Below are 25,856 nucleotides of genomic sequence, written 5' to 3'. Positions count from 1 at the left end.
CTGTGAGCCTGCTTCTTCCTCTCCCACTCCCCCTGCTTGTGTTCCCTCTCTCGCTGGCTGTCTCTATCTCTGTTGAATAAATAAATAAAATCTTAAAAAAAAAAAAAAAGGAAAGGAAAAGCAGAGCGCATTGGTGTGGCTTGATTGACAGTGGCCATCGCTATCATCATCATCATCACCACCTTCAACGATGAGTGAATTAAGATCGGACACAGGTACGCAGCACTTGACAGGTGCACAGCCCTTCTGCGCTCCTCGTCTCCCGCGCTGCGGCGGCCATGGAGGGCGGGGCGGCCGGGCAGGGATCACTGCCTCCACTTTGCAGGCGCGGAAACCAAGGCTGGGCGGACGGCGGTGACCTGTGCTGCTGGCGCCTGCCAAGGTGAGGTCCCACTCGGCCTCTCTGGCTCTGAATCAGGCAGGGCAAGGGCCCGGCTCACTCCCTTCCCCTCTGCTTTTCTTCCGGGCAGCTCCCTGCCCTCTGTGCTTTTCCTCTGCCGCCCACCCTCAGGAAGGTTGATTGGCCAACGTGGGTCACATGCTCCTTCGAGAGCCAATCGAAGACAGGAGATGTGACTCTGTCCACCAATGGCAGCTCCCACCCTAACCCCTAGAAAGAGAGAGGGAAGGCCTTTCCCAGGGGTCCTTGCTTCTGTCCTTGCGCTCTGCTCCACACGGGCTTGAGCAAGCAGGAGAAAACTCCGTCCCTGGCCGTCTGGGCCCTGACTGCCTGGCTCTTGAAGACATGTCCCCCAAATTGCGGGCAGGAAACCAGAACCCCAAGTGGCCTTCTCACTTCCTGCCCATCACCCTGAGGCTTCCATTCCTGGGATCAGATCCCAGGTCTCCCCTTCCCTGCCAAGACCCCAATTCACTGGCATCCAGAGCTGCTTGAATGGCCCCCTGGATTTTCCGGGCCCACACCCATTCTTCCCCTCCCCACCACTTCAAGATGCCTAGGCCCTGCAGGTCTTGTGCCTAGCTGGCCCTTGCCCGGCTTCGAGAGACCAAAGCCCCGAATGAGTGACCTCAGAAATGCAGGGACTTCCCAAAGGCAGCTAGAGACCCCATCCCGCAGAGATGGAGTACTGCTCGTTTAAATGACCAGAACACCAGCCACGCTGAAATCCCAATGAGGGTGATGTCCTGTGTGGGGCTGAGAGCTCAGCCAGTGCCAGGGTCCAGGCTGCTGAGATGAGCTGGAGCGTGGGAGGAAAGAGGTCTGAGCCACAAGCAGGGTCCCTGCCGAAGAAGATGGGATAAACCTGGGGACGATCCAGAGAGGCACGTGTGGAAGCCAGAGGCCCTGGCACTGAATCTCGGTGGGTCCCAGTATGCTGCAGAGCAGATGCTGTGCCTGGCCCCACCGCCAACGCTGAGCGTGTCGGGACACCCTGTAAACCCAGCCTGTCCACGTCTCTTCTGACGCAGGGCTTCACAGAGGAATGGAGTTTGCCCCCCCCCTTTATTAAGATTTTATTTATTCATTTGACAGAGAGAGAGAGACAGCAGTGAGAGAGGGAACACAAGCAGGAGGAGTGGGAGAGAAAGAAGCAGGCTCCCAGTGGAAGAGCCTGACGTGGGGCTCAATCCCAGAGCTCCAGGATCACGCCCTGAGCCGAAGGCAGACGCTTAACAACTGAGCCACCCAGGCGCCCCTTGACCCCCTTTTTTGAAAGACTGCCGTGCACAGGCCATCAGGAGGATCACAAAACTGTTTATTTTCCCACCTCTGATAAGAAAACACGGATGCAGGTGCAGAGAAAACCCAGCCATTTCCTTGCTGACCATGCAGGGTCCACACACAAACCTAACAGGCTCTGTCTTTCCCGAGGAATTTCTCTCTGCTTTAACAGAGCTGTAACACACCTTCTAAATGCTCCCTGAGGCATCGTGTCGTGATGCTTCTGGGCAGAGCTGGTCACACCTGCTACAAACCAGCAGCCGTGTCATTGGACATACAGCATCCAACTGGCAAAAGAAAAGTACCAAATGTCAAATTTCATACGATCAGTGCAAGAGCTGGTTTTCTCTTGGCATCTGGACTGGCTGCCCCCTGAAAAATGTCTTTCTTTCCTTGGTCCTTAGCAATGCCCAGCCCCCGGGGCAGAGAAAGGGAGCAAACCTTAACCTTTGCATTCAAAAAATAAAGCAAGGTTTTCAACAAACAGTTGAGTAATTGGACTCATTATTTAAATACCAAAATACATCAGATGAACTTACTCATCTGGCCCAGCTTAATACATGTTGGCCTAACACTAAAACAAATACATCGATTTAAGAAATGTCACCAGGGACAGGCATGGTTGTCATGGCAATGACTTGGCCTGGAAGCGCAGGCGTGGCTGCACCGCCGACAGGCCCTCAGAACCAGTACTCGGAGACAAAGATGTGCACGTTGACAACGTTTCGGTGGGACACCACACCACCAACCACGTAGTTCATCTCCAGCTTCAGGACGGCATGGAATGGGCCCACGATGGGCCGCACTTGGCGCACGACACCTGGGGAGAGAACAGAAGGCAACTGAGACCTCCTGCACCCCATGCTGAGCCGGATGTTTGAGTCCCCTGAGTAGCACCTACCTCCCAGCATTTGCCCCTGGGCTCTGCTTCCACCTCCAGGGACAAATGACAGTGAGCTCATTCCGGCCATCTACCCGACAGAGGATTTGGAAGAGCCTAGAAGCAGGCCTGCTGTGGAGTGGATATCCAGTAGACACCTGTCCCCCTCCTTCCAACCCACTGTGCCCAGTTCTGACCCTGGGGAAGAAGAGAAGCAGACGTGTCCTCTCTCCTGTGATACTGAAGCTCACGGTGGGGTCCTGGAAACCCTTTATCCAAGCACAGCCGTCCCCACAGGACATACCCCTGGACCCCTCCCTGTCCGTGCCGCTGTGGAGGGTGACACCTGAACTCACTGTTCAGTGTTGCTGGTAACCGGCGAGCAAGAGGCCCCTGCCCACAGAGCCTCCGAGCCGGTCCAGCCTGAGCAGCGGAGCTTGGCCAGGGCCATCGGCAGGAGGACAGGTGGCAGAGGGGAGGCAGGTATCCGTTCCAGGGAAGCAGAAACCTGCCATGTGAAGCGGCTGGGGGTGGCGGGGGTTCCACCCGGACCAGCGGAGGGACCACACAAAGGCCATGTCCAGCAGCCTCCTCTGCTGGGGCTCAGGGCACAGGGCACAGACTAAGCTCAGCTTGGAAGAGGGAACCACTCGAGGCACCCTGCAGATTTGCAGGGGCGCTGCGTTAGGTGGTAAGAGTGCATTCTGTAACTCTCCCCAAACCTGTGCCTAGCCATCTCCCTGTCTCCAGGCTGGGCTTTGCTGGCACCATGTGGCCTCTGCAGGAAATCCAAGGGCTCAGAGCGAACCTTCCTGCCCTCTGCGATGAGACGGGTGGGGCCAGGGTGGGCGTTACCCGGGCCGGACTGTGGAGACACTGCTGCCCTTTCCAGGCCTCAGATTGCTCCGTGTGACCCTGTGTTTCTGCACCGCCCAATCCAGACGACCCAGCACAGCGTCTGCCCGAGGGATGAGCTGCAGGTGTGCGGGGCCACCCCCGTGCTGGACTGATGGCTTAATCTTCACCCCCACTCGCACATTCCTCCACAGACACTGGGAGCCGTTCTCTGTGATACAGAGAAAGTAACAGTATCCCAGTTTCAAAGTCCATGGAGGAGCTAAGTTAAGTGCAGTGCTGGAACAGAAGTCCAGCAGAGGAGAAGAGAGGCGATGGAGTCTGACGGAGTTAGGGAAGGCTTCTTGGAGGAGGGGCTCCCCCCTGCCGATGAAGCAACACATGCAAAGTCTGCAGATCGATGGGTCCCCCGTGCGGGCGGCCACCAACAGCTGTTGACATCCGAAGTCCTTTCTCCGTCCCGCCTGCTCTGATTCTAGGACCTGCCCCAGGTTGCATGCCGTAGAGGGGTGGCTCTCCCACCGGACTGTGCAATTGTCGTGGCTGATTTTAAGCCGGGGAGGCGAGGTCACTGACGGCGGGGGTGGGAAGAGGGGACCAGCGCCTCTCAGCCGTGGGGCCGGTGCACCATTGCAGCGCACGGGCAGAGGGCAAGCCTGGGTCGGCGCCACCCCCACGTGCGGAGCAATCGTGCTGTTGGCTGCCCCAGACTGCTGCCTGCCCGCCCCAGACCTAGCAACCAAGCAGGGGCAGCGCCCTCGGCCGCCTCTGCCCGCACCAAAGGCTCGGCGGTGGGTGGGGGACGGCAGGCTCGCGAAGGCCTCTGCAGCCGCGCTGGCTCCCGGTCAGGAACACCAAGTTCACGCTCAGGAGGGGAATTCGGGTGTGCCATTCCCCCTTTCACTCTCTGGGCTTATGTTTCAAAAGTGAAATGCCCAGCAGCCGGGGTGGAATTCCAGGCTATTCTAAGTAAACAAGGGCTTTCGCTCTGATGGAGAGATATTCTGCAGGCTGTCAGCACCCTTTCTCTGCCCCTGCCCGGCGGTGACACTGCAGCTTTGTCCTGGGTGAACGCCCACGCACATCTTCGGCTCGCTGCTAAAGACGCGGGCTTGTCAGCGGCCCTCCGTTTGCCAGCGGCCCCCGATGACCCGGCCACTCCCGCCCGCCCCTCCCTGGGCACAGAACCTGGGCTGGGTCGGTGGGGGCTCCCCCGTGCCCCCCCATGTCACCTTCTCCTCTCCCCTGGCCCTGGCCTGAGGCCCACGGTGCTGCCGACCAGACTCTGTGACCTGGGTTCCCTCCTGACTTCACCCACGCTCAGAGGACTTTCCGGGTCTTCAGGGAAGAGGTGAGAGGCTGGGGGAGCCTGAGAACTATTTTGGGACAGAGGAGCAGTGGAATGGAGAGTACATTTCTGCAAGCTACGATCGGATATGTATTTATTTCTATTTATCATTATTCTATTTATATAGCATGTAATTAATATGTAATATATATTATAAATAATTTTATGTTATTACTATAATGCCAAATATGTAACTGCATAATATGAAATATGTAAACATACTTATTAAAATATATTAAAATCTTACTTATATATATTATGTATATAATATGTATTTTGAATTTATAGAAGCTTTTATGTATATCTATATATTTGTTATATAAATATGTTTATGAATATTGCATAAAAATATAAAATGTACTCACACATTTATATGTAAAATATAAACATTATAAAATAATTATATCCACGCATCTGAATAGCATGAACGGCTCAGGGCCACGGAAGTTTCTGGGCGTTGTGTAAGCCTGCCAAGGACTGCGCTGAGTGAGTACGTAGAGGAAATGTTGGGCTGTCCTCGTAGCTCAGCGTGGGGACGGGGAACGATAGTACGACCCCAGAAGAGTTTGTTAACTTTCCTGCGTTTTAATTTGCTCTTCTGTGAAACAGGGATTAAAAACAGCAACCTTTCAAATCAGAAACAAAACAAGCACGAGGACGTCCTCCTCCTTCTCCCTCAGAAATGACTACCGGACAGCAAAAGAGCATTTTGCAATTTCAGCTTAAATGTGATCCGATTTTCAAAGTATGGCCGAATTCTTGCATGACAGCAAAATAGAGCAAGTGTTGAGTATTTTTACTGGACTGATTTTAAAGTTGTACCGAAAGGAAAGCCCCGAATGTGTAGAAAGTGTTTGCATCTAAATCCATCATGTTGGGCACTTTTCGAGGTTTGGTCTCTGCCATGCAGTGAGTGGCTCATTGTTCGGCCGCAGCTGAGTGCTGAGACAAAGAGGCGTGGAAGGAAGCCAGGGGCTGCATTAGTGGCAGGGGCGCCGGGAAGGGCCGGGGTGGGGGGAGGTGGGCCTGACTTATGCTGCAGGTTACATTCAGAGCCGGGATTTCCACAGGGTCTTTGCATTGAACAAGAAAAACGATTAAGGCGGAACAAATACGTGTGCTGCAAGTGTGAAACAAGAAATCATGAGTACACATAGCAGGGCTCAGAGGTGTGCCTCCTGCCTGCCCCTTCCTGCACCCCCCGCCTCACCAGGAGCTTCTCTACCCCTTCCCTCCAACCTGAAGTCAGCACGGAATCCCCACCTCTATCCATAATCCCAGCTATCCCAGGGCCCCCTTTCCAGACCACACCCATTCTGTGGACCTGACCACAACGTCTTCTGCGCAGCCACACTTCCCTGGAGCTCTGGTTTGGGTGAACATGTTCTCGCCATTCCCAGGATAGTTCGAGCTAGAGTTCCACCTCCTCATTCTCCCTTTGGCCAAACCCAGGATATCTCCTCGTATCACTCCTTTCTTTACAGCTTTCCCACCCATCCATCCACCCACGCACCCACCCACCCACCCATCCATTCATCCATTCACCCATTAGAGGTCACGCTAATGTGTTTTAACAAAGATTCTACAGACATTTAAATTGGAGTTTGAAGAATAATTATGAGCCTAGGAAGCAGGAAGGACTTGCACAAGCCGCCAAAGTATGATGGCTCGGGCCAGTTGTCGGAACGTGTCCATCGTGGGGAAAGAGGCAGATGAGGCTGAGGAGGGGGTCACGGCCTGCTTGCAGGACCCCACACTCGTCAGTCTCACAGAACCAGGAGTCTGGGTCTGCAGTCTCCTGGCTTCCTCGCCACCATTAACTCTAGACAGTGTTCGTTCAGAACCACCGTCAACCTTCCTTCTGCAAGGAAACGAGGAAGGGAGACACCTGCTGCCCATTGTGGCACCACAGATATCGGAAAGCCTCCCTGGGGGCCCAATTCCCTGCCTCAACTTGATTCTGCAGATGTGATTTTGGCATCTGCTATGTGCCAGGCACTGGGGACCAGCTGGACCTCTTAGGTCCTCTTTCATAAAGCCTCCCCAGCCCTGGGGTACCTGATACCGTGTCCCCCCTTGGCTGTAACGCCACACCTGCCCATGGTAGGGAAGCTACAGTCAGCTCCCCCTCCAGGGGCAGCACCTGCAACTCATGTATCCCACTGTCCCCAGCACAGGGCCTGAGGCAGGACACAGAAGGAGCTCCATCGTGACGACTGAGTGGAATAAAGGCAGAGGGAGAAAGAAGGCAAGAGGAAAGAAGGGACAGCAGTCCTTGAGGCCCCCCACATCTAGGAAGGAAGACAAAACTCTGTCCTGAAGGAAAGAGGAGACGCGGAAGGCTCTGAAGGACAGTAGTTAATGACCAGTCTAGCAGCAAAATGCAGGCCGAAGGGAGGGGTGCATTTCCGTTATGCCTGGCATGTCCGTCTGACCCGCCAGGGTGTTTACCTCCCCAGCTTTCCAGAGCCCCAGAAAAAAAAAAAGAAAAAGAAAAAAAGACCACGGTGCCGAGTTCAACTGTGTTAATCTTCCAAATCCTCGTCCTTGGCATTTCTGCTTCGGGTCTCAGACGCTGCTGGTATTCCTCGGCGTGTCTGTGCCTCTTAAAGATATAATTAAGCCTTTTTTTTCCCTTGGAAAAATGTAGGTCCCTCGGGCACTTCACCTTCACGTCTCGTCTCTGCTTTGTAAATTGCAGCTGATGTGCTGGGATCCGGGAGCCCAACATGAAGCACATAGGTCCAACGGGGACCTCGGTCATCCCGTGGGGTCTGTGGTCGGCCCTCCTGGCCCTCGAAGCCGCCCCCCAGCGTCTGCTGCTTGGCGTGGCACTCGAATGCCCGTCCGCTGCTGGAAACGACGGAAAGCAGCTGTGGCTCTCTGCACGGGTCTCATCTCTGACACGAGATGCTAATCTGTAAAGAGACCCATGATCACAGCCTCGGGTTCCGGTGCTGGCTCCACACGGACCAGAGGTGTGACCTTGTGCAAGTCACCATGCGTTCTCAAGGTCAGCCTTCAACCCAGAAGTCCTGTGATTCTAACTGACAAAGTATAACAGCGTGAACGGGGTTGTCAGAGAGGATTTTAACAAACCAGGTGATGCGTCAAGAGACTTCGTGATGATCTCATGTCAGTGGAAATTAACCGTGATTTTAAGAGAGATCCGGCTTAGGAAAGACAGAGGCAAGCGAGTCACACGCCGACATAATACAAAGAGTGAGAAGCTATCATTCCTTGAAACCTGGTTACAGAGCTATTTGCTCTCGTGGGGGGTCATCAGTCTCCCCACGGCTGTGTAAGTCCGGAGGCCAACGGCACCGTCTTTCTTGGCCACTCTTGCGTCTCTGGCGTGTGGCACAGAGCGGGTCCTTCATCCTACTTTGTGCCTGACACACAGGGGCACTCAGGCCACGTTTGCTGAACGAGTGAGTGAACGAACTGAACACGAAAGCAGTAAGCAGTTTATAAAGTGGAAAATTATCACCCGGAAAGGAAAGCATGGGGAGAAAGAATGCACAGTGGTCGAAGGTCACCGAGTTTTCTGGCATCGTCCGGTTGGGGAAAGGGGCCGAGGAAGAGCCAGGCCTCACTCTCTGGCCTTGCTGGCAGCCACCGCAGAGCCGCGAGAAGGGAGGAAGGAGGGGTGCTGGTCCGTGAGGATGAGGTGCTGGGACCGAGAACTGGGAGGTCAGAGGAGACCCACATGGTCGCGCCAAACATAGACATGACGGGCAAGCGGGAAGGGGCCCATCGTCACCCACGTCTCCGTGAAGTTTCCTTGCTACAAATAATGATCCCTGCAGACAAGGATTAAGAGCACAGACCAACGGCGAAGAGGAGAACTCAAGAAAACGAAGACTACACTGTGGGTACATACAAAGCAAAACACTACATGGGGCTCCTGGCTGCCTCAGCCAGGAGCGTGTGATCCTGATCTCAGGGTCGTGAGTTCGAGCCCCATGTCCGCCTAGAGATTACTTAAAACACCACCACCACCACCACCAAAACGAGAGCATGGATGGGCTGGGAGAGGGACACGCAGCAGGCAAAGGGGAGGGGAAATGGGTAGCTCCCACGTGTCCATGGCTTCTTCGGTCCCCACCACAGTGCTGTCGGGAACAGACTGTCCCCTCCCTTCCCAGGGGGAGTAGAATGGGCTCGGAGGACCAGGTGCCCCAGGTCACACAGCGCACAGCTCTGGCTGCCATCCAGCTGGGACCGATCCCAAAGCCCAGCTCTTCCCATCCCCCTGCGTCCCCCCCCCACAGTTCCACATGACGTGGAGGAAACTTCCAGAATGTGCTGCCCTCGGCTGAGTCATACCTCTAGGGCAAGCACGGTAGAAAGGAACCATGAAGCAATGGCATCTGTAAACCGCAGTGGAGGAACTGAGCTCCCGACACCCCATCTTCTCTTCCTGCCCTGAGAAACACCCGGCAGGTGCTTGGAAGGAAGGGGGATAGGTGTCTGGGCTGCATATTTAAAATACCAAATGGCACTCAACATGTCTCCGCAGAACTCACCATCCATGTTTCTCGATTATCATAAATGTGCTCCCCCCACGGGCCTCCCGGGAGCTGAAGCAGCTTGGACGGGGCAGCTGCGGGCAGCCGCATGGAAGGCAGCCCCCGGAGGCCACCCTTCCCCTCTGGAGAAATGTGGAAAGCAACATCTCTCCGCGTTGGACCTTTTGGCCTCCCCCCTGATGAGGAAGCTGACGTTTCTACAACGCTTTGTCCTTGGGAAGCCCACTCCCATCCACCTTCTAGTCTTCCTCATGTCAACCTCATTGTCTGTGCTCCTGGAGGAGGAAACCGGCTCAGTGCTAGGAAGTGAGTGAGTTCAGAGCATCAGAGAGCCAGCCCTGGGCCGCGGCCCCTTCCACCGAGCTGCATGGCTCACCAGAGGAAGAGGAGGCCAGACGCTTTTCTGGAAGGGATTCGACGCCTAACACACCGACTTTAACGGAGTTGGCCAAAAATGTGCCCACGACGGAAGGGATGAGAAATCATTTCCTGCCCCTACCCCCTGCCCGCTGGGGTCCTTCCACCCCAGACCCAAGCTCACCAGCCGCTCAGATTTCAGATGCCCCCTTTCCCCAAATCTGCCGCTCTTCTCCCATCTCCAGAGAACTCAGACCCGTCCTCAATGGGCCCCTGGCTTCCATCGCCACAGAGGCACACGAATTCCATCTGCAAGAGTTTCCAGACCCTCCTCTCTGCTCCAGCCGCAACCCCGCCCTGCCTCGGGTCAGGCCTGACCTTACAACACCTTCCTCCTCACCAACAATGCACACCCCCGGCTGCGGCCACAGCCAGCCTTCTAGAACACAGGTCCGACCCTGGGCTTGTTCTGTGGCTCTGCCGAGAATCGCATCTCCCCCACCCCAGCCCCTGGCTCACAGCAGGTGGAGCTCACCTGGCTTGGGTCCCCCGCGTTCTCAGCACTCTGCCCCCGCCACACTGAACCCCTCACAGTCCCCCCAGGGTGCACAAAGGACACGGAAAGGCAGGTGTGCACCAGTCTTGCCAACTGGACTTAGAATTAGAGACCCGGGAGTGCCGGAGAGAGACAAGGCCTGCCCTCTGCTACACGACCTCCTTCTTCGGAGGTGATCAAGGCCCCGGGAATTAAGACATCGGCCCCGTGTGCAGCTGTCGAGTGCAGAGTGGGCACCCCGGACCCCCACTGCTGGCTGCGCACGGTGCCCTCTCTTCTCTTTCCTTCGGCAAGCACGGAGCCCGTGCCCTGGGCACGCACTGTGTGGATGCAGCCGTTACAAGCACTGCCCAGCGCTGCTGCGGGTCCTCACGGAGCTCTCGGCCCCCGGGGTAAGTCAGACATAGATGGCGGGGCCGCAGAGGCTGGGAAAGCGAGGAAAGAGGCTTTGGTGGTGCTCGGGAGAAGTGCTCACCCCAGACCGGGCGCTGACAGCCCATGGAAGCTTCGCCAAGGAGTTAGTCTCGGCTGAACTTTGAAGGACAAGCCGGCCTGGCAAGAACAGTCTGGGGGGTGTGCTCAGAAATACAGATGCAGAGGAATTCAGGACTGGGCTGGACCCCGAAGAGGACTTCGCCCTGCCCAAGGCCGCCCTGGAACCCCACATGGAGCCCCCACACCCTGTGTGCACTCCTGACTCAGCTCCCTGAGCCCAAACCTGCTCTGGGCCTCAGTTTCCTCCTCCGTGGATGGGGAGAACCAGTCACGGGGTTGTGTCAGTAGCATCTCTAATGGGCCAGAAGAGTGCGGGGCACACAGCAAGGGCCCCGGAGGGTTAGCTATTCATCCGACAACGGTGATCACTCGGACGCTACTTGGGGTCCCCAGTTTCGGCCACGGAGCGGACGTTCCTCGCAGAGTCCGTTCAGAAACACCCGACGTCGAGGCTGCAGGAAATGCTCTTCCCAATAATGGGTGACAGTGGGCGTCTGGGTCCTTTGCACGGTCACAGTTGGGAGGTGAGGTGGCTGGAAGATTCGCGTCATCATCCGACTCTTCTTTCCTGAGTTGGGATGACTCGCCTCTACTGCTATTTGGCTGGAACACTCTGGTATTTGTCTTTGAATAAGAACAATTTATGAATGTGCCCGGTGATATAAAGGCTTTTCCAAAGGCGCCTGATAGCAGCAGTAGGAGCCTCGCCCATCATTCTGGCTGGACAGAGACGATCGCTGGGGGAACCTCGGGGGACGCTGAGTCTGCGCTGGCCTCGCTTTAGCCCCCTGGTGACTCTGGAAGTCAGCAGGTGCAGGTGGCCCTGCAGCCTGCCGGGTGCCTGGCCTGGGTGACCTCCTAGTGTGTGTGGTGGGTGTGTGCACACACGTGTGTGCGAGAAAGACAAACGAAAAGGGTGTTGGAGGGAGGCGTTGCACAGATGAGCCCCTCGGAGGTCCTCGTCTCCAGGAAGTCATAACTGTTGGAAGAGCAAGTCCAGCAAGAACTCATGAGGCCGTAAGCACCTCGGCCCTGCCACGGGGACAAGTATTTCTCTGCTCCCGTTCCAGAAGAAGCCTCTAGCAATCCTGCTCCGAGGGTCTCCCCTCCACCCTGTCCACCGGGAGGGCCTTGCCAAGGTCACCAGTGGCCTGGGCGACACCGAATCCGGTGGGCGTGCCCTCCTCTGGGAAACGCCCTCCCCTCTTCCAGGACATCACAGCTCCAGGCTGGCCTGCTCGCCCCGACCTCGAGCAAGAGGGCTGTGGCACCCCGTCTTGGCCTCTTCCCTCTGTGTCTACACTCGCTCCCTCAGTGAGCTCTGCCCACCATCCACATGCAAACGTCTCCCAGGTTCATCTGTTCCACTGCACACCTCCAGGGGGCCATGGTGTCTTGAAACTCATGTCCAAACTGACCTTCCGGCCTCCCCAAAGCTGCCATGTCTCGGCCTTCCCATCTCAGCAGATGGCAATGCCAGTCTTCTCTCTTTCGGGCCAAAATCTGTGGGGTTACCCACCCTACATTCAACTCATAGCAAAACGTCCCTCCCTTCCAACGACACCCTGAATCGGTCTCCTTCTCACATCTTCCGCTGGACCCACATGGGGTCCCCCATCGCCTCAGCCCAGCCAGCTGTGAGAGCCTTGGTTCCGCACCCAGAGTCAGCCTTGAAAGCCCAGCTTGGGTCGTTAGGGCAGTCCGAGCAGGAGCAGGGTTCCCCGCGTGCTCACTCCGGTGGACTCCACAGCCCTGAGCCCCACCGAGCCCGTGGAGGGTCCAGCGCGAGCCAGGGGGCTTGCCCAGGGGCATCAGCTGTGTGATGGGGTGACCTTTGAGAGTCTGTGTCCACGAAATTAACGGTCAAGAGTCCTCCTCATAGGGCTTTGGGGGCATAAAGCTGCCATTTGAGCATGGTTACGAGGTCAGGCACAGCAGCGGGCCCCACGCCCGCCACCCCATCTCTGCTCCATGGGATTCTGGCACAGGGGGCACAAGAAGTGCTTGTGCCTCCCGTCTCCATCCTGTCAACTTCAAGAGACCCTCCCCCACCCCCCACGTCCCACCTACCTGCGGCCAGCCTCAGGGTGAAGATGGGCCACAGCCCATCACTGCCCGAGGCTGCTGGCCGTCACCTGGGAAACATGCTGGCTGCTGGCCAGGGTGTGGCCTGGGGTGACGGGCGGGCTGTGCCTCCAGGAGAGGAGAGGGCGCCTAATCCCTGGGATTTGCCATGAATGCCGGGACTGGGCCAATCACTCATCACCCGGCAGGGACAGCCGCACTGTTGTTTTTAGGCGGAATTTCTGAATGTCATCTGTAATGTGTACTGATCCTGGGCCCAGCTTTCCGAATCAGACTGCGGGACGGGGTCAGAAGCACACGTTTAACCCCTTAGGGGGTAATGACTTTAAAGAGGTGATCTGCGTCCTGCTGGCTGGGACAGCCAACGGTGACCTGAAGCCAGATGATTGGGCAAGCAAGTGCTTTGCTCTGAAAGAGGGCTCCCCGGGCGGGGGGGGGGTAGAGGTGCTGTGAGCTAGGGATCTTCGCTCACGAGCTCTTGTACCAGGGCTGCCATGTACGAGCCAGTATGTTGTGCACTCCACATGGAAGAGGCTGCAAAAGGTACCCCCCTTGGGTTTTGCAGTGCACAACATATTCAGCTGGACGTGGCCGCTCTGCCACACCCCACTCCTCTCTCCCTCTGAGACATTAGCAGGTACCGGGCCTACAGGAGCTCCGATGGCAGGATACTTGGGAAGCTAGGAGGCGGCTTCACGAAAGCAAGCTCGGTGGCTTGGTTTTTAAGTTTGCTGCCCAGCACCCAGCCTGGAGCTTGGCCTAGAGTAGGAACCCGGGATGTTCTCGTTGAACGAGCAAGATAATTCAAGGATGGCAGAACTTGGAAGGCACGGCCTCTACCATCCTGCTTCTGGCTGGGCCTGTCTTGCCCGCCCAGGCCACAGGGATGGCTCCCAGGCAGCTGGAGCTGCTTTGGGGTGAACCCTCTCGGCACTGCCTCATCCTGACCTGTCGCTCCCTCGGGGGCACCAAGGTCTCACCCACTCCAGCTCCATACGGCTCCTCAGCGGGGCTCATTTATCCCCTAACAACCCACCCAGCCGTGTTCAAATACGCACATCCCCTCCGGTCCTCCCAGCAGTCGGTTATCAACCCAGCACGGCAAGTATTATGGCAATTTTGCTGAGATGAAAACAGGCTCAGAGAGGTTAGGCGAACTGCCTGAGGTCACACAGCTAGAAACAGGGAAGCAAAAATCAAGCCCAGAATGTCTTACCCCGAGTCCAGTGCTCGGGCTGCAGCCACAGAGACTCTATCACGTTTTGCCCCAAAATGGCCACCCCAACGACTGATAGTTTTCAAATGGTAAACTTGCAATAGAGTAATAATCCTGATACTCACAGATGAAATTCGGAATGCTATTTCGAAGTGAAAATGTTTTTAGTTCATACTGTACGAGGGAGTGTGTGCCCTGGTCGGCACACACCTGCTTGGGGGCAGACAGCAGGGTGAGTGGGGACTGTCAACCTCTGTCCACGCAGAAGCCTCAGGTCCCACCAGGACTGCCTTTCTGCACACTCATTGTGGGCCAGGCACTGCTAGGAGCTTTCACATCATCATTTCATCTAATTGCATTAATGGGCGTCTATAATTAAGGCATATCCCTTCTACACCTAACATCAGAAACCATCTCTAAGGTGAGCGGGACAATCACGTGACCCTTCATTCCGACGTCACTGAGTGCAGGACCAGCTGCCACGGGGCCAGGAGCAAGACCAGGAGCACCTCGGTTTCTCGGGGGACCCAGGGTCCCTCAGAGCGGCCCATGAGGCTAGGGAACTCAGGGCAGACCAAGAACAGAGAGGGCACGTTGCAGACCAGCCTTCTAGCTGCAGCTCAGACTCGCTGGCTGCAGGACCCAGGGCCAGCCCTTCGGGTTTTTCTTATAGAAACAGCGATGCCGGCCCACAAGGCAGCATGAGGCGCGTTCACAGGTGAAGGGGCTGCTCACGAGTGTCGAGCTTGTAAAGGGCTCTGTGCGCAGGGATGAGTGAACGCACACGGGGGCACTGGGTGACTTCTCCACTCCTCGGCAAAACCGTGAGCAAAACCTCCAGATCCTGGCCCCGGCCCAGGGTGGCTTTGCACTGGGACATGAAGCTGAGCCTCGATATCACAGGATCACCCATCTCCGAGCCAGCAAGTATCACACACCTCAGAAATCAAAGCCTGTGTGCGTACACACGCCCATCTCTTCCTCCTACAGCCCTAGACACTTGGCTACAGCCACGCCTACACACACCCGCATAAGCTCACCCGTGAACTCTCTCTCACACACACACACACACTGTCAGACCAGAGGGCTTTCCCAGAAACAAAGTCACAAATAGAGTGGGATCTGAATTTCCCTTCCGATTTGTAGGTCATGATTAAAGCATGTTTCCAGCCAGAGCCCTGCCCAGCCTACAGTCCCCCTAAGTTGCAGGTGCCCATAGGGGGTACAGCTGGCCCACACTGAGCAGCCCCCCACTGCAGCCCTGAACCCCCCCCACCAGACCCCTGCGGGCAGATGGGGAAGAGGCANCCCGCTGCGGCCGCCTGTGCAAACTAGAATGAGTCAGCACTGGCCGGGGAAGAGTGAGAGAAGGCTGTTCCAGGACCGCGGTCCCTCCCTCAGCGTGGTGGCGTTTAAGCCTCACCGTTTGACCATGTGGGCTTGGAGGGGCTTTTACGCACAGAGGGCTGGCCCGAGGCCCAAGACCCCATGGCCGGGAGCACTGCGGCTGCTCGAGGGGAGATGCTTCTATCCCCTCTGACTGCACCCGACAGAAGCCGGTGGTATGGACGTCAGCTGGTGTAGACCAGAGCAGAACAGGGCTGCACCAGGAGGGCCATGGTGGGGGGAGGCTCTGGAGACAGGGGGCTCAGGTCCAGCTTCCATCCTCAAATGCTCCCCAGCTGAGAGGCCCTGGCAAACAGCTTAGTTCCCCTGGCCTCCGTCTTCTCATCTGTGAAGTGGGGACCACCACCACCTCGGGCTGCGGGAGGCTGCGGAGCGATCTAGAAGCACCACGGGCAGTGCTCGCCTCCCAAGGAGAATCACGGACCTCCAGTGGCTCCCTGTGGGCCACAGAAGTCCACAGAGGCCCGGCCCTGTGACCCCCGCTGTGCATCCTCCATGCTCCGGTAGCACCAAACTGTGTGGGTGCCTTCCCACCCGCTGCCTCTCACTGTGCCGCCCCTGGGCCAGGACTCCCTCTTTGCCTGGCTCGCTCCTACTCGGCTGTCAAGACCCAACACTTGTGTTACCTCTTCCAAGAAGCCTCCCTTGACTGCTCTGGGAAGCCAGCTGGGCTGCCTTTCCTCTGCCTGTCCAGCACATTCCACTCGGTCCCGGAAGGGTCCGGTTGGGCACCTGCCTCCCTCTCTGGGCTGGGAGCAACCAGAGTGTGCGGGATGCGTGCCTCTCAACCACTCGGCCTCCTGGAGCCATGCTGGGGCCACAGGATGCCTGCGCCTGTTTCTTGGTCTCCAGGGCAGGTTAGGTGACGGGGCGACAGTGCTGGCCAGGCCTCCAGGTATACACAGTCAGCGGGAAGCAGGGGGTAGGCAGAGGGAGAGCTGGTGCGCGTGTGCAGTCACTGGAGAGAAAAGCCCAGTGTGTATTTGGCACCCGTGGTGGCAGGTCGCCGGGGCCATAAAGAGCGTGACATCATTCCAAACCCCAGAACTTTCGGAGGGTGCCGTTGAGAGTGGCTGCCCTGAGCCGACATTGAAGGCGGGCAGCTGAGCAAGACGTGGGTGGAGACGCGTGTAGGAGTGGTTGTTTCGAAGCTTCAAGGCCACACTGGAGGAGTTAAGACAGCCCCCGCCCCCCTTCAAGTTGATATGATCAAGATGTTCAAAACGCCAGCATGCAGACGAGGGAACATGGCCAGGGCCGAGCCACCCATGCCACCTCTTCCCACAGCACATGACAATTTGCCCAGGCAGCGCGACCAGGCTCTGCACCCACAGCGCCTGTGTGCTCCCGTGTCCCGTTCGGGGGACCGTGAGCCTCCCAAGAAGCAGAGACCGCTCTCCCCTCACCCAGCACACAGTAGACGCGCAGGAAGCCGTGGGGGCCAGTTACCCGATCCGTCCTGGTGCCCCCCACGCCCACTGCCAACCGCCCACAGGCACCAGGGAGCCACGTTCGTGCAGCCCGCACGGGATCCTCGCAGACCGCCACGGTTTCATCAGAACGGGAGGGGAGCGGCTGCTCGAAGGGCCAGGGGGGCAGCTCAGGGGAGCAGCCTGCCCGGGAGCTGGGGTTCGTACCCCCGTGAAATCTGTACGCGGTAGTTTATGTCCAGGATCTCTGGAGCCGGAATGCGGGGAGGGTCACATCGCAGTTCAGGAGGAGAGACCGGTGCAGATCTCAGAGGCCCCAGGCTAACACCCCCGGTAATGCTGACACTGATCTGTTCTTTTGTGTTCCTGCTCCTCGGAGTAAAATTAGAGGCTTCCCAGTAATTATGCAAAGACGAAAAACAAACCTCCCCACTCCACCGGGGCAGACCAATTAGCAAGTCCACCTTTGTTTCAGCTCATTTTGGGGCCGGGAGAGCTCACTGACTAGTAGTTTCAGGGCTGTTCTTATCTTAATTATTGGTATTATTTCTAAGGGAAGTCCGTGAACACAGGCAAATTTTATGAACCTCACCTCACGCACCCGGGGCCAGGCGTGACGGATGCCATTAAAAACAGGAAACGTGAGCTGAGTGACCAAAGAGGACCCTTGCGGATTCACCGCGCTGTCCCAGTCTGGTGGCCCTTTCTTGCTGGGGGTGCGGGAGGGGGGAGTCAGTGCCTCGGGAGGCTGTGACCCACGGAGCCTGTGTGAGCTGGGGCGCTGCTGTCCCTCCAGCGTGGCCTTGGGTACATACTTGATGCTTACTGTATGTCCACGCCGGATGGGGAACCGGGGTCCCGGCCGCACAGAGCTCACGCTCCACGTGGCTGACGTGCTGTCACGACGCTCCCCTCACACCCTCTAGCTCACGAAATGGGTGTGTGACAGGAGGGGCTGACTTGCAAAAAGCCACTAAACCCCCATCCGCGTGCCCACTGGCCAAGCACCAGGGGGGCCCACGCGGAATCGGAAGGTGGGTCTAACAAGCCACTCAAGCCCCACGCTGTCCAGCTCTGCTTGGCTTTGGAGAGGTTTTCACAGAAATGTGGGCAAGGCTGACCCTCAGGATAGACAGGTTTTATTCTCCTGTCCTTGGAGAGAGCTGAAAGGAGCAGTGAGGAGGGAGGGTGGCCGGGAGGGCTGAGGCTCTGAGGCCAGCCGGGGCCCAGCGGCCTGGGGAGGGGGCGGCCCAGCGCCTGGGGAGGGGGCGGTGGGGGGCTGACAGGACCTGGCCCGCGCCCGCCTCGTCTAGGGCGCCCCCATGAGTCCCCCCATCCCAAGCTAGTACCCGAAGGACCCCCTTCTCGGCGCAGCCCCTGACCGCAGCCAGTAGCCCGCAGAGCGAAGCCCGAATCCGGGGCTGGGCGAGGAAGGCTTTGTCGTGGCCCGAGAATACCTCAGGCATTAAGAGGCCATTTTTGCACTGGCTAAAAATGCTTTCTTCATTTTTCACTGACAGCTGGTTAAGGAGGAATGCAACAGGTTGGCTGCTGGGGCTTTCGGCAGAGGGCAGGCTCAGCCCTGCTGCAGAGCGCCTTTATCCCGCTAAGAATGGGCTTTTAAAGGATGCATTAGGGGAAAGCCTGGCCCTTTCAGGTTCTGAGTGGACTCGGGGCATTTTCGTCTTCTGTTACTGGGGGGAAGAATGAGCTCCGTGGCCTCAGGGTCCTGGCAGCTTGTAGGCGTGGTATTCCTCTGGGACCCAAACCCTCAGTCACTGCCCAAGTCAGCCCCAGCTGTCAGTGGGGTCCAGTCTCAGGTGTTTGGGGGAGCACTGGGCTCCAGGCCCGCTTTGTCCCAAACACCGAGTGGCCGAGGACACGCCTCCTGCTCTCTCTGGCCTTTGCTGCCTCACCTGGGAACGGGGATAGTCCCACCGTGTCACAGGGTTGTGGCGGGGTGGAAACACCTGCTCCTGGCACTCACTAAGTGTCAGTCACTCCTTCACATGTGTCGAGACTTAGCTCAGACCTCACCTCCTCCAGGAAGCCTTCCTGACCCCAGTGTCCTGTGTCCGAACAGGGCATGGCCTAAAGCGGGCAGGTGTTCAGCCGACACCTGTGAGTGGGTGGGTGTCCCTTCCCAGGTGCTACAGGCAGCGTGGGGGCTGCGCATTAGTTCTCATTGGGCCCAGGAGCCCCCCCCCACATCCCGCTGGGCACCACAGATAGGAGGTGTGAGTGGCCCCAGAAAACACTTTCTTCCTTCCCACTGACATAAGGGTTTCTAAGCCATTGCTTGAAATGAGAACTGCACCCCTAAAAACAAGTTTGCAAACACCCGGGCCCCACGGGGTTCTAGATGCCCGGTCCCAGGTGGTTATTTAACTCCGCTCCCTCCTTCGCCCGAGGGAGGCAATCACACCCGTCCCTGAAGGTATTTGTGAGAGCGGAGGGGGTGCGGGGTAAACAGGCTTGGCTGCGGCTTGCGGGCTGCTCATGCCTGGGCTCAGGTCCAGCAGCAAACCATCCATGGCAGGTGGACAGGCCCGGAGCTGCAGGGCTGTGCCTGCGTCCAGCACCAGCGTGCACCAGCACGGCTACCTCCACGGGCCCAGAAGCTCCGGGGTGCACAGGAGTTATTGGGGACAGAGGAGGAGAGGGCAAGAGGTGGAGTTAAGGAAGTCCAGGGAAGAGACCCAAACAGAGAAATAAGGCAGCGACCGGTGGTCATAGAGACGAGACTCCAACCCAAAACACAGCCCCGGTCCCACCCCAGAGGGACCTTGCCATCTGGACTCCCCTGGCCTCAGTCCTCTACCTGGGAGATGACGTTGGCACGAGGACCCTGGGACCCCGTGCCAGACTCGAGGCCCCCGGGCAGGTGGATGGCCTGCAATCAGACCAAGGAGTGGAGGAGGCCAGGCCCACCGGAAGCAGGACGAATTCCCCGGGGCCAGCCTGGTCCGTCCTCCACGCAGCCCCAGCCCGGATTCCAAAGACCAGGGCACACGCGACCAAGCGCGGTGAGGGACAGCCGCTCTGTCTTTGTGGCCTTATCCACATTCCATTCCCAGGAGCTCCGTTCTGTTCCCCACTCTGCCCCGAGGCACCGTGAGAAGCCTGGCACACCCTCTCGCCTCTCTGGGCCTCGGTTTCCCCCTCCACAAAGGAGTTGGAAAGAGATGGTCTCCAGGAGCCTCCAGGCTCCAACACGCCAAGATTTTCTGCCCCAGTGGATGGGAAGCCGAGAAACAGAGGCTCCCAGGTTGATTCTGTCTGGAGTATAGATGCGGCTAGAAAAATGCGCTGGTGGGCACTGGATCTGGGCCCAGCCGCTGCCCAACCCCCGGGCTCGGGTCACCCAGGAGGGGTTTAGCTGGGAACGCAAGGCACAAATGCTGCAAGGGGCCACCCCCAAGAGAGCCCTCATGGGGCCACAGAGGCTTGTCAGTCTCTTCAGTGTCAGATTTTGGATGATCTGTTTGTGGGGCCATCTCCCTCCCTCGCTGGAATGCAAAGCCCCCCAGGGCAGGGTCTGCGTGGTGTTTATTCACCTGTGTCCCCGCAGTGTCCAGCCCAGGGCCTGGTACAGATGGGGGCTCGGGAAAGGAGCAGAAGGGAAAGAGTGAGTGAGAGAAGCAGACGGCTCTGAGTCCAGCTCTATGGCTCCGAAGCTATGACTTCCCCGCGAGGCCGTGTTGCAGTCACGCGTGCCGGCCTAGCATCCAGCACAGGGCTGGCAATAGGTGGGCTCCTGGCCGCCAGTGTTGCCGGGAGCTCACCACCACCACCCCACCCAAGCGGGACAAAGCACGTCTCTCCCTCCTCCTGTCTGCCCTCATCCCCGGGCCCCGAGGGTCCCTGCAGGGCCACTTCATCTAACATGGGGGAAACTGAGGCCCAGGGTGGGCAGTGACTCAAGGGCAAGCAGCAAGTTTTATGACCGCTGACAGCCAAACTGCATGCCCTCCCCTTGGAATCCCAGCGAGGACTAATGTACCATTAATTGTAATTAACTAATTATTCCTGCTGCCAACTAGCGGGGGAGGCGGCTGGGGGTGGGGAGCCCCTAAATGACTCAGTCATGTTTACAACATGCAAACCCATTTAAGAGCTTGTAAAGTCGCTATAAATGGCTCTTTGGCAACGGGGGAATAACGATCCCGTCTCCAGCTGCCAGTTTAACAACGGTTGGCGGCGTCGGGGAGCAGGAACCAGGATTCTGAGATCCAACAGCGCCACCTAGAGACCGTGTATCAAACTGCTGCGCTGCAGGGCCACCTGCTTGGACGCTCCTTCTGGTCGACCCCTCTGGGAATCTGGGGCCTAGGACAAGCACGAAGCCCACTGTCCCCCATTTGCAATGGAGAAACTGAGGCCCACGCGAGGACAGGGTCTGGCCCTCGGCTGCTCAGGCTGCTTAGAGTCTAAGCCCAAAATGGTAGCGCTGATGGTTTCCATTCTCCACGACCTTGAGATCTCTAAAACTCGACAGTTCAGGAGAGGTTTAGACGCCGGAGACCCAGACACACTGCTTCCCCTCCTGGGCCTCGGCTGGTGCCCTTCCCCTCCCTCTCTGTGCCAGCCCTCCTCGGTGCTCCCACAGCACTGCACCTCGGGGGAGGGCGCCAGCAGGCTCCCCGCTCAAGGGCTGTGCACCTGACCCACTGTGGTGGGGGACACGGACTGGACACATGGCAAGGCAAGCGGTCTGGGGCCAAGGCCAGAGTGCAGGCTTGGACCCCCCTTTGCTATTCTTTCTGTCGCGCCACAAGAATACAACTTGTATCAGGTTATCAGGTCCCACTGACCTGGGGACCGTCTGAGCCCTGAGACACGCAGTCACCTGCGTGATATCATCCGTTCTTGGTTGTGAGACAGAGAACTAGTTAATCCACCCATTCACGGCAGGAGACGGAGGCCCACAGAGGTTGCCCCCAGAGACCTGGCACACAGCCAGGACCAGCTCGCACTCCTTGCCTGTGATTGTCTTGGGGGGCAGCGGAGGCCATGCCAGCTGGCCCTGAAGGACAGAAGGGACTTAGAAGGGGGATTCAGATGGGACCTGGGCTGGTCCAGAGAGGTTTTCCCAGCAGCCTGGCACAACGGGCCTCCGCGAGGCCACCGGCTGGGAGGACGAGGCGGCTGGACGGACCTGAACGTTTCTGGCCACTCACCCACAGTCATGCCATCCATGTAGCGCTTGATGATATCAAAGGAGTCCCGCAGGTTCCCTTCGGTGATGTCGAAGATGATGTCGGCGTGGTTGGCAGGATACACTGGCATGACGGCCCGGAGAAAGATGATCTCTGCGGGAGAGAAGCACAGCATGGAGCCCCCGGAGATGCACCCTCGGGTCCCGAGAAGCCAGGGCCCGGGAGCCCCGCACGGAGAAGGCAGAGGGGTCCCGAGGTCTCACAGGTCATTGCCTACCCCCCTTTTGATCATTGGGGAAACGGAGGCCTGGAGAAGATTTGGACCCCCCCCCCCGAGGTCCTGCAGCTAACGGCAGCCACCGTAGTGCAGAGGAGAAAATAGTGATTTGTCGTAAATCTTCAGGAAGCTGGGAAGAAGGGGAAGGGTGGTGGATGTAGGGACAAAGGGAGAGAGGTCAGCAAGGGCAAGAGAGCAGGCTGGTCTCCTCCCCATGGTGACCTGGGCCAGAAAATCCACTTCTCAGGGTGGACTGGGCAGTGTGGTGGCTGTGTCCATTTCCTTGGCCGCCCCGTGTCAAGTGGGGCCAACTGCCCTGGGCTGGGGCCACAGGGCCCTGATTCTACCCTGGCTCTGGGTGATCTGGAGGCGTCTTCTCTCTGGGCCTGCGTTTCCTCGTCTGTAGAGTGAAGGAGCAGACCGCCCGTGCCCACTGAGGGTCCTTTCAGTGCTGAAAGTCAAGGTCAGGATTTCCTGGGCCCCAGATGTTAATAGGCATCTCCAGCCACGCTCAACTCCCTGTAGCATCAACTCCCAGACCAGCACTGCCTGAGAGGCCGCAAAACCGGCCGTTAGGGGTTTGGGAAGGATTTGTATGTGGTTTGGTGGAACCTGTCATTTTGCACAAGGCAAACACCAGTCAGTGATTTTCTCCGATCCAAGCCCGTGCCACCCTGCCGAGATTCTGTGCCTCCCCTTTTCTAGAAGAACGAGTCCGTGGGGAGGGGAGCAGAGGGCCACCATGTCCTTGGGGAGCCTCTCCTGCCCTCACCACCCCTCCCCCAACAACCGGCTGCTGTGGTCTGGCACGGACTCGTGCGTCGCCCCGTGGGATGCTATCCTGGTGTGTAAATGTGGGGTTTAGTCACGCTGGCTCAATTGTACATCTTCCCTCGGAGGGTCAGGGGCTCTTCCTTATCATTGCGCCCTGAGCCTGGCACCTGGGAGCCTCTGTCAATGTTTGCTGTGTGAATCCATCATGGTGAGCTCCTCCCAAGGCCAGGGATGAAGACCCCCCAGAGGAAGGGGCGGCTGGAGACCACCGCAGCCTCAGCACGGGGGCTGCACACCCAGAAGCAAGGTGCACAGGTGCCAGGAGGGTGCCACGCCCCAGGTCCCACCCCAGCAGAAAGGGTGCTGTGATGGCAGGTCTACACAGCAGGCCAGGAACTGCCTGCAGGGTGGGGCTGGGACCTGTTTTACTCCTGGGCTTCCTGGATCCGGTCTAGCCCCTCAGTCTCCAGGGTGACATTTCCATACGAGAATAGCATCAGACACAGCCCTGTGACGGCTCCCAAAAGCCTTGGAGTGGAAGCCCCAATCCCAAGTTAAGGCTTAGCCTTTCCAGCCTATCTCTTGCCAAGCCTCTCCCTCTCCAGGCAGAAAAACGTGGCTTCATTCCTCAAATACCCACAGCCCCTCAAAGTTACCTCCAGACCTTTCCAGATAAGTTCTGCTCCACTTGGCACCCTCCTCTCTCCCTGCTCCCCACTTTCACTACTTACCTCCCACTGACCACTTGGGCCCCAGTGTGAAAGTCACTTCCTCCCAGAAGCCCTCCCTGATGCCCCAGTTCTTGGCACAGAGCCAACGCTCAACAGCTGTTTGCTGAACGGCTGTGACCCAGAAGAAGCGTCCCCCTGGGCTGAGAGCCAGGATCGGGCCGGCACGGTGCTGTGGGCTCTGGGGACACGGAGGACACGCAGAGGAGCTCCTCATCTTACCGGGGAGTAGCTCCTTGGGGCCAAGCTCTCGGCTCGAGCCCTGGGAAGACCCAGAGGAGGCCGCCGTGCAGGGATGCTTCTCTAGCAGGTTCGACCTGCCTTGGGGCCCCCACAGCAACCTTAGCCGTGGGAGTCGCCACTCACCTTCAGGGCGGGTGAACTCTCGGAAGGTGGGCAGTGACACGACAGTGTGTGAGATGGTGTGCACTGGGTCCAACACGCAGGTGACGTCGTTGGGGCGGCAGGACTTGATGCAGCGGACGGTGTCTGTCTTCTCCTGGCGGAGCCTGAGGGGAACCACAGCACAAGAGGCAGATGGGAAAGTCGGAACTGCCACTGGCACAGAGACCCAGGTTCCAGGAGGAGCCGCAGGTGGCCAGACGGGGGCCCTGTCCCAGAGACGGCTCCACCAGGGAAGCACGGTGGCCTCCGCAGCCCAGCTGCTGGGCAGGGATGCCGCGTGGCCCTTCCTGCAAACTGGACCCGGACCACACTCCGGTTTCCACCTGCCCTGGCTGTGGATAAGCGAAGCTTTGCCATTTGCCAAACTGTACGGACTGAACTTTAGTTTCCACAACTGCAGACAGATTCACCCACTCGACAAGCGTGTTTTGAAGGCCTGCTGGGTGCTAGGCACCAGGGACGCCGAAACAAACGTGGAAGATGTGGTCCTGCCTCCCCAGAGCCCTGGGTCAGATGGGTCGCGGGGCAGGAAGTGAGGGAGCGCATAGGTAGTGCCCAGCTCAGTGCCCAGCACAAAGAGGTCAAACCCACAGTGTCATGGGACAGACCGGGAGGGGAGAGAAGAGGGGGGGAGCTTGCTAGGCATATTTTAAATCCTCTTTATTGTAAAATAAAACACAGATGCAAAATCCACCCGGAACAAAGATGTAGTTTAATGAATATTATAATCACCACTCAGGTCAAGACAGAGTTCCTCCATCCACCACCCGAGGCCCCTTCATGTTTCCACACAAATCTCAGCAGCATCTGCCTGCGTGCGCCCCCTGCCCCCACCAGGACCCCTGTCCTGACTGTCCCAGTGTCGCCTACCTGGGTTTCTTTATCGTTTGTACCGCACAGGTGCACACCTTGAGACATGACATTTAGATTTGTCCATGAGAAAACTGTGATGTCTCTCAATCCCTTTTAATCTTCAGGTTTCCTCTCTATCCCTTCATTTCCCAGACAGTTGATCTGTTAAGGAACCGGAAGCCTCTGAGCCACAGAGCTTCCTACCTGTGCACTTGCCGACTGCATCCTCGTGGTGCAATGCAGCGTGTTCCTCTGTCCTCTGTGTGTCTGGCACATGGCTGCTGGATCCAGACCTGAGCAGATGCAGGCTCAGGCCCTTTGGCAAGATGACAGTTGGTGGCATCTCTTCCATCGGGGGGCACTTGGTGCCTGGTTGTCTCTCTCTCTGTGACGTCAGAAGCCGTTGGTGCTCAGGGCCTAGATCCACTGCTTCCTCGGGGACTGCAAAATGCTGGTAGTCCAATTCTATCAGTTCTTTTCAGTATGTTAGTAGGAATACTTCCGTAAAGAGCACTTCCCCTCATATGCTATCTGGTTACCAGGTGGTATCATTCATAGAAAAAACAGAAAGATCAATGCCTGCTTCTTGCTTTGTTTTTACAAGTTTTCAGGATCATGAACTTGCTCTCTCTCCATCATTATCCAGAGGTTACCGGTTGATTTTTTAAAATATCAGTATGAACTCATGGGTTTAAACTATTTGATGCATTTCAATCCATTGCAGTTATTACCCTTTGTTGGAACTCGAGCTTTCCCATCTTTGGTCAGAGGGATCAGAGTGGTCCCAGGAATCTTCAGTAGCTCTCTTACTCTGTG

General features: G+C 57.6%; 1 protein-coding gene across 1 annotated transcript in view; it reads right to left on the bottom strand.

The window, feature by feature from the left end:
- Positions 1–1,697: 1,697 nt before the first annotated feature.
- The window catches only part of FBLN1 (fibulin 1), an 81,269-nt gene continuing 57,110 nt past the window's right edge, over positions 1,698–25,856 (bottom strand). The window contains exons 15-17 of the mRNA XM_034643580.1: positions 24,150–24,292; positions 22,026–22,157; positions 1,698–2,504 (exon numbers count right to left, since the gene is read on the bottom strand). Of these exons, the coding sequence (XP_034499471.1) occupies positions 2,365–2,504; positions 22,026–22,157; positions 24,150–24,292 (415 nt within the window). The 3' untranslated portion in view covers positions 1,698–2,364. The remainder of the gene's footprint in view (positions 2,505–22,025; positions 22,158–24,149; positions 24,293–25,856) is intronic.

This window comes from Ailuropoda melanoleuca, chromosome 15 (assembly GCF_002007445.2).
Source record: "Ailuropoda melanoleuca isolate Jingjing chromosome 15, ASM200744v2, whole genome shotgun sequence".
NCBI classification, from domain to species: domain Eukaryota; kingdom Metazoa; phylum Chordata; class Mammalia; order Carnivora; family Ursidae; genus Ailuropoda; species Ailuropoda melanoleuca.
The sequence above is the reverse complement of the archived record's forward strand: the minus strand, read 5'-3'. Positions and strand labels throughout refer to the sequence as shown.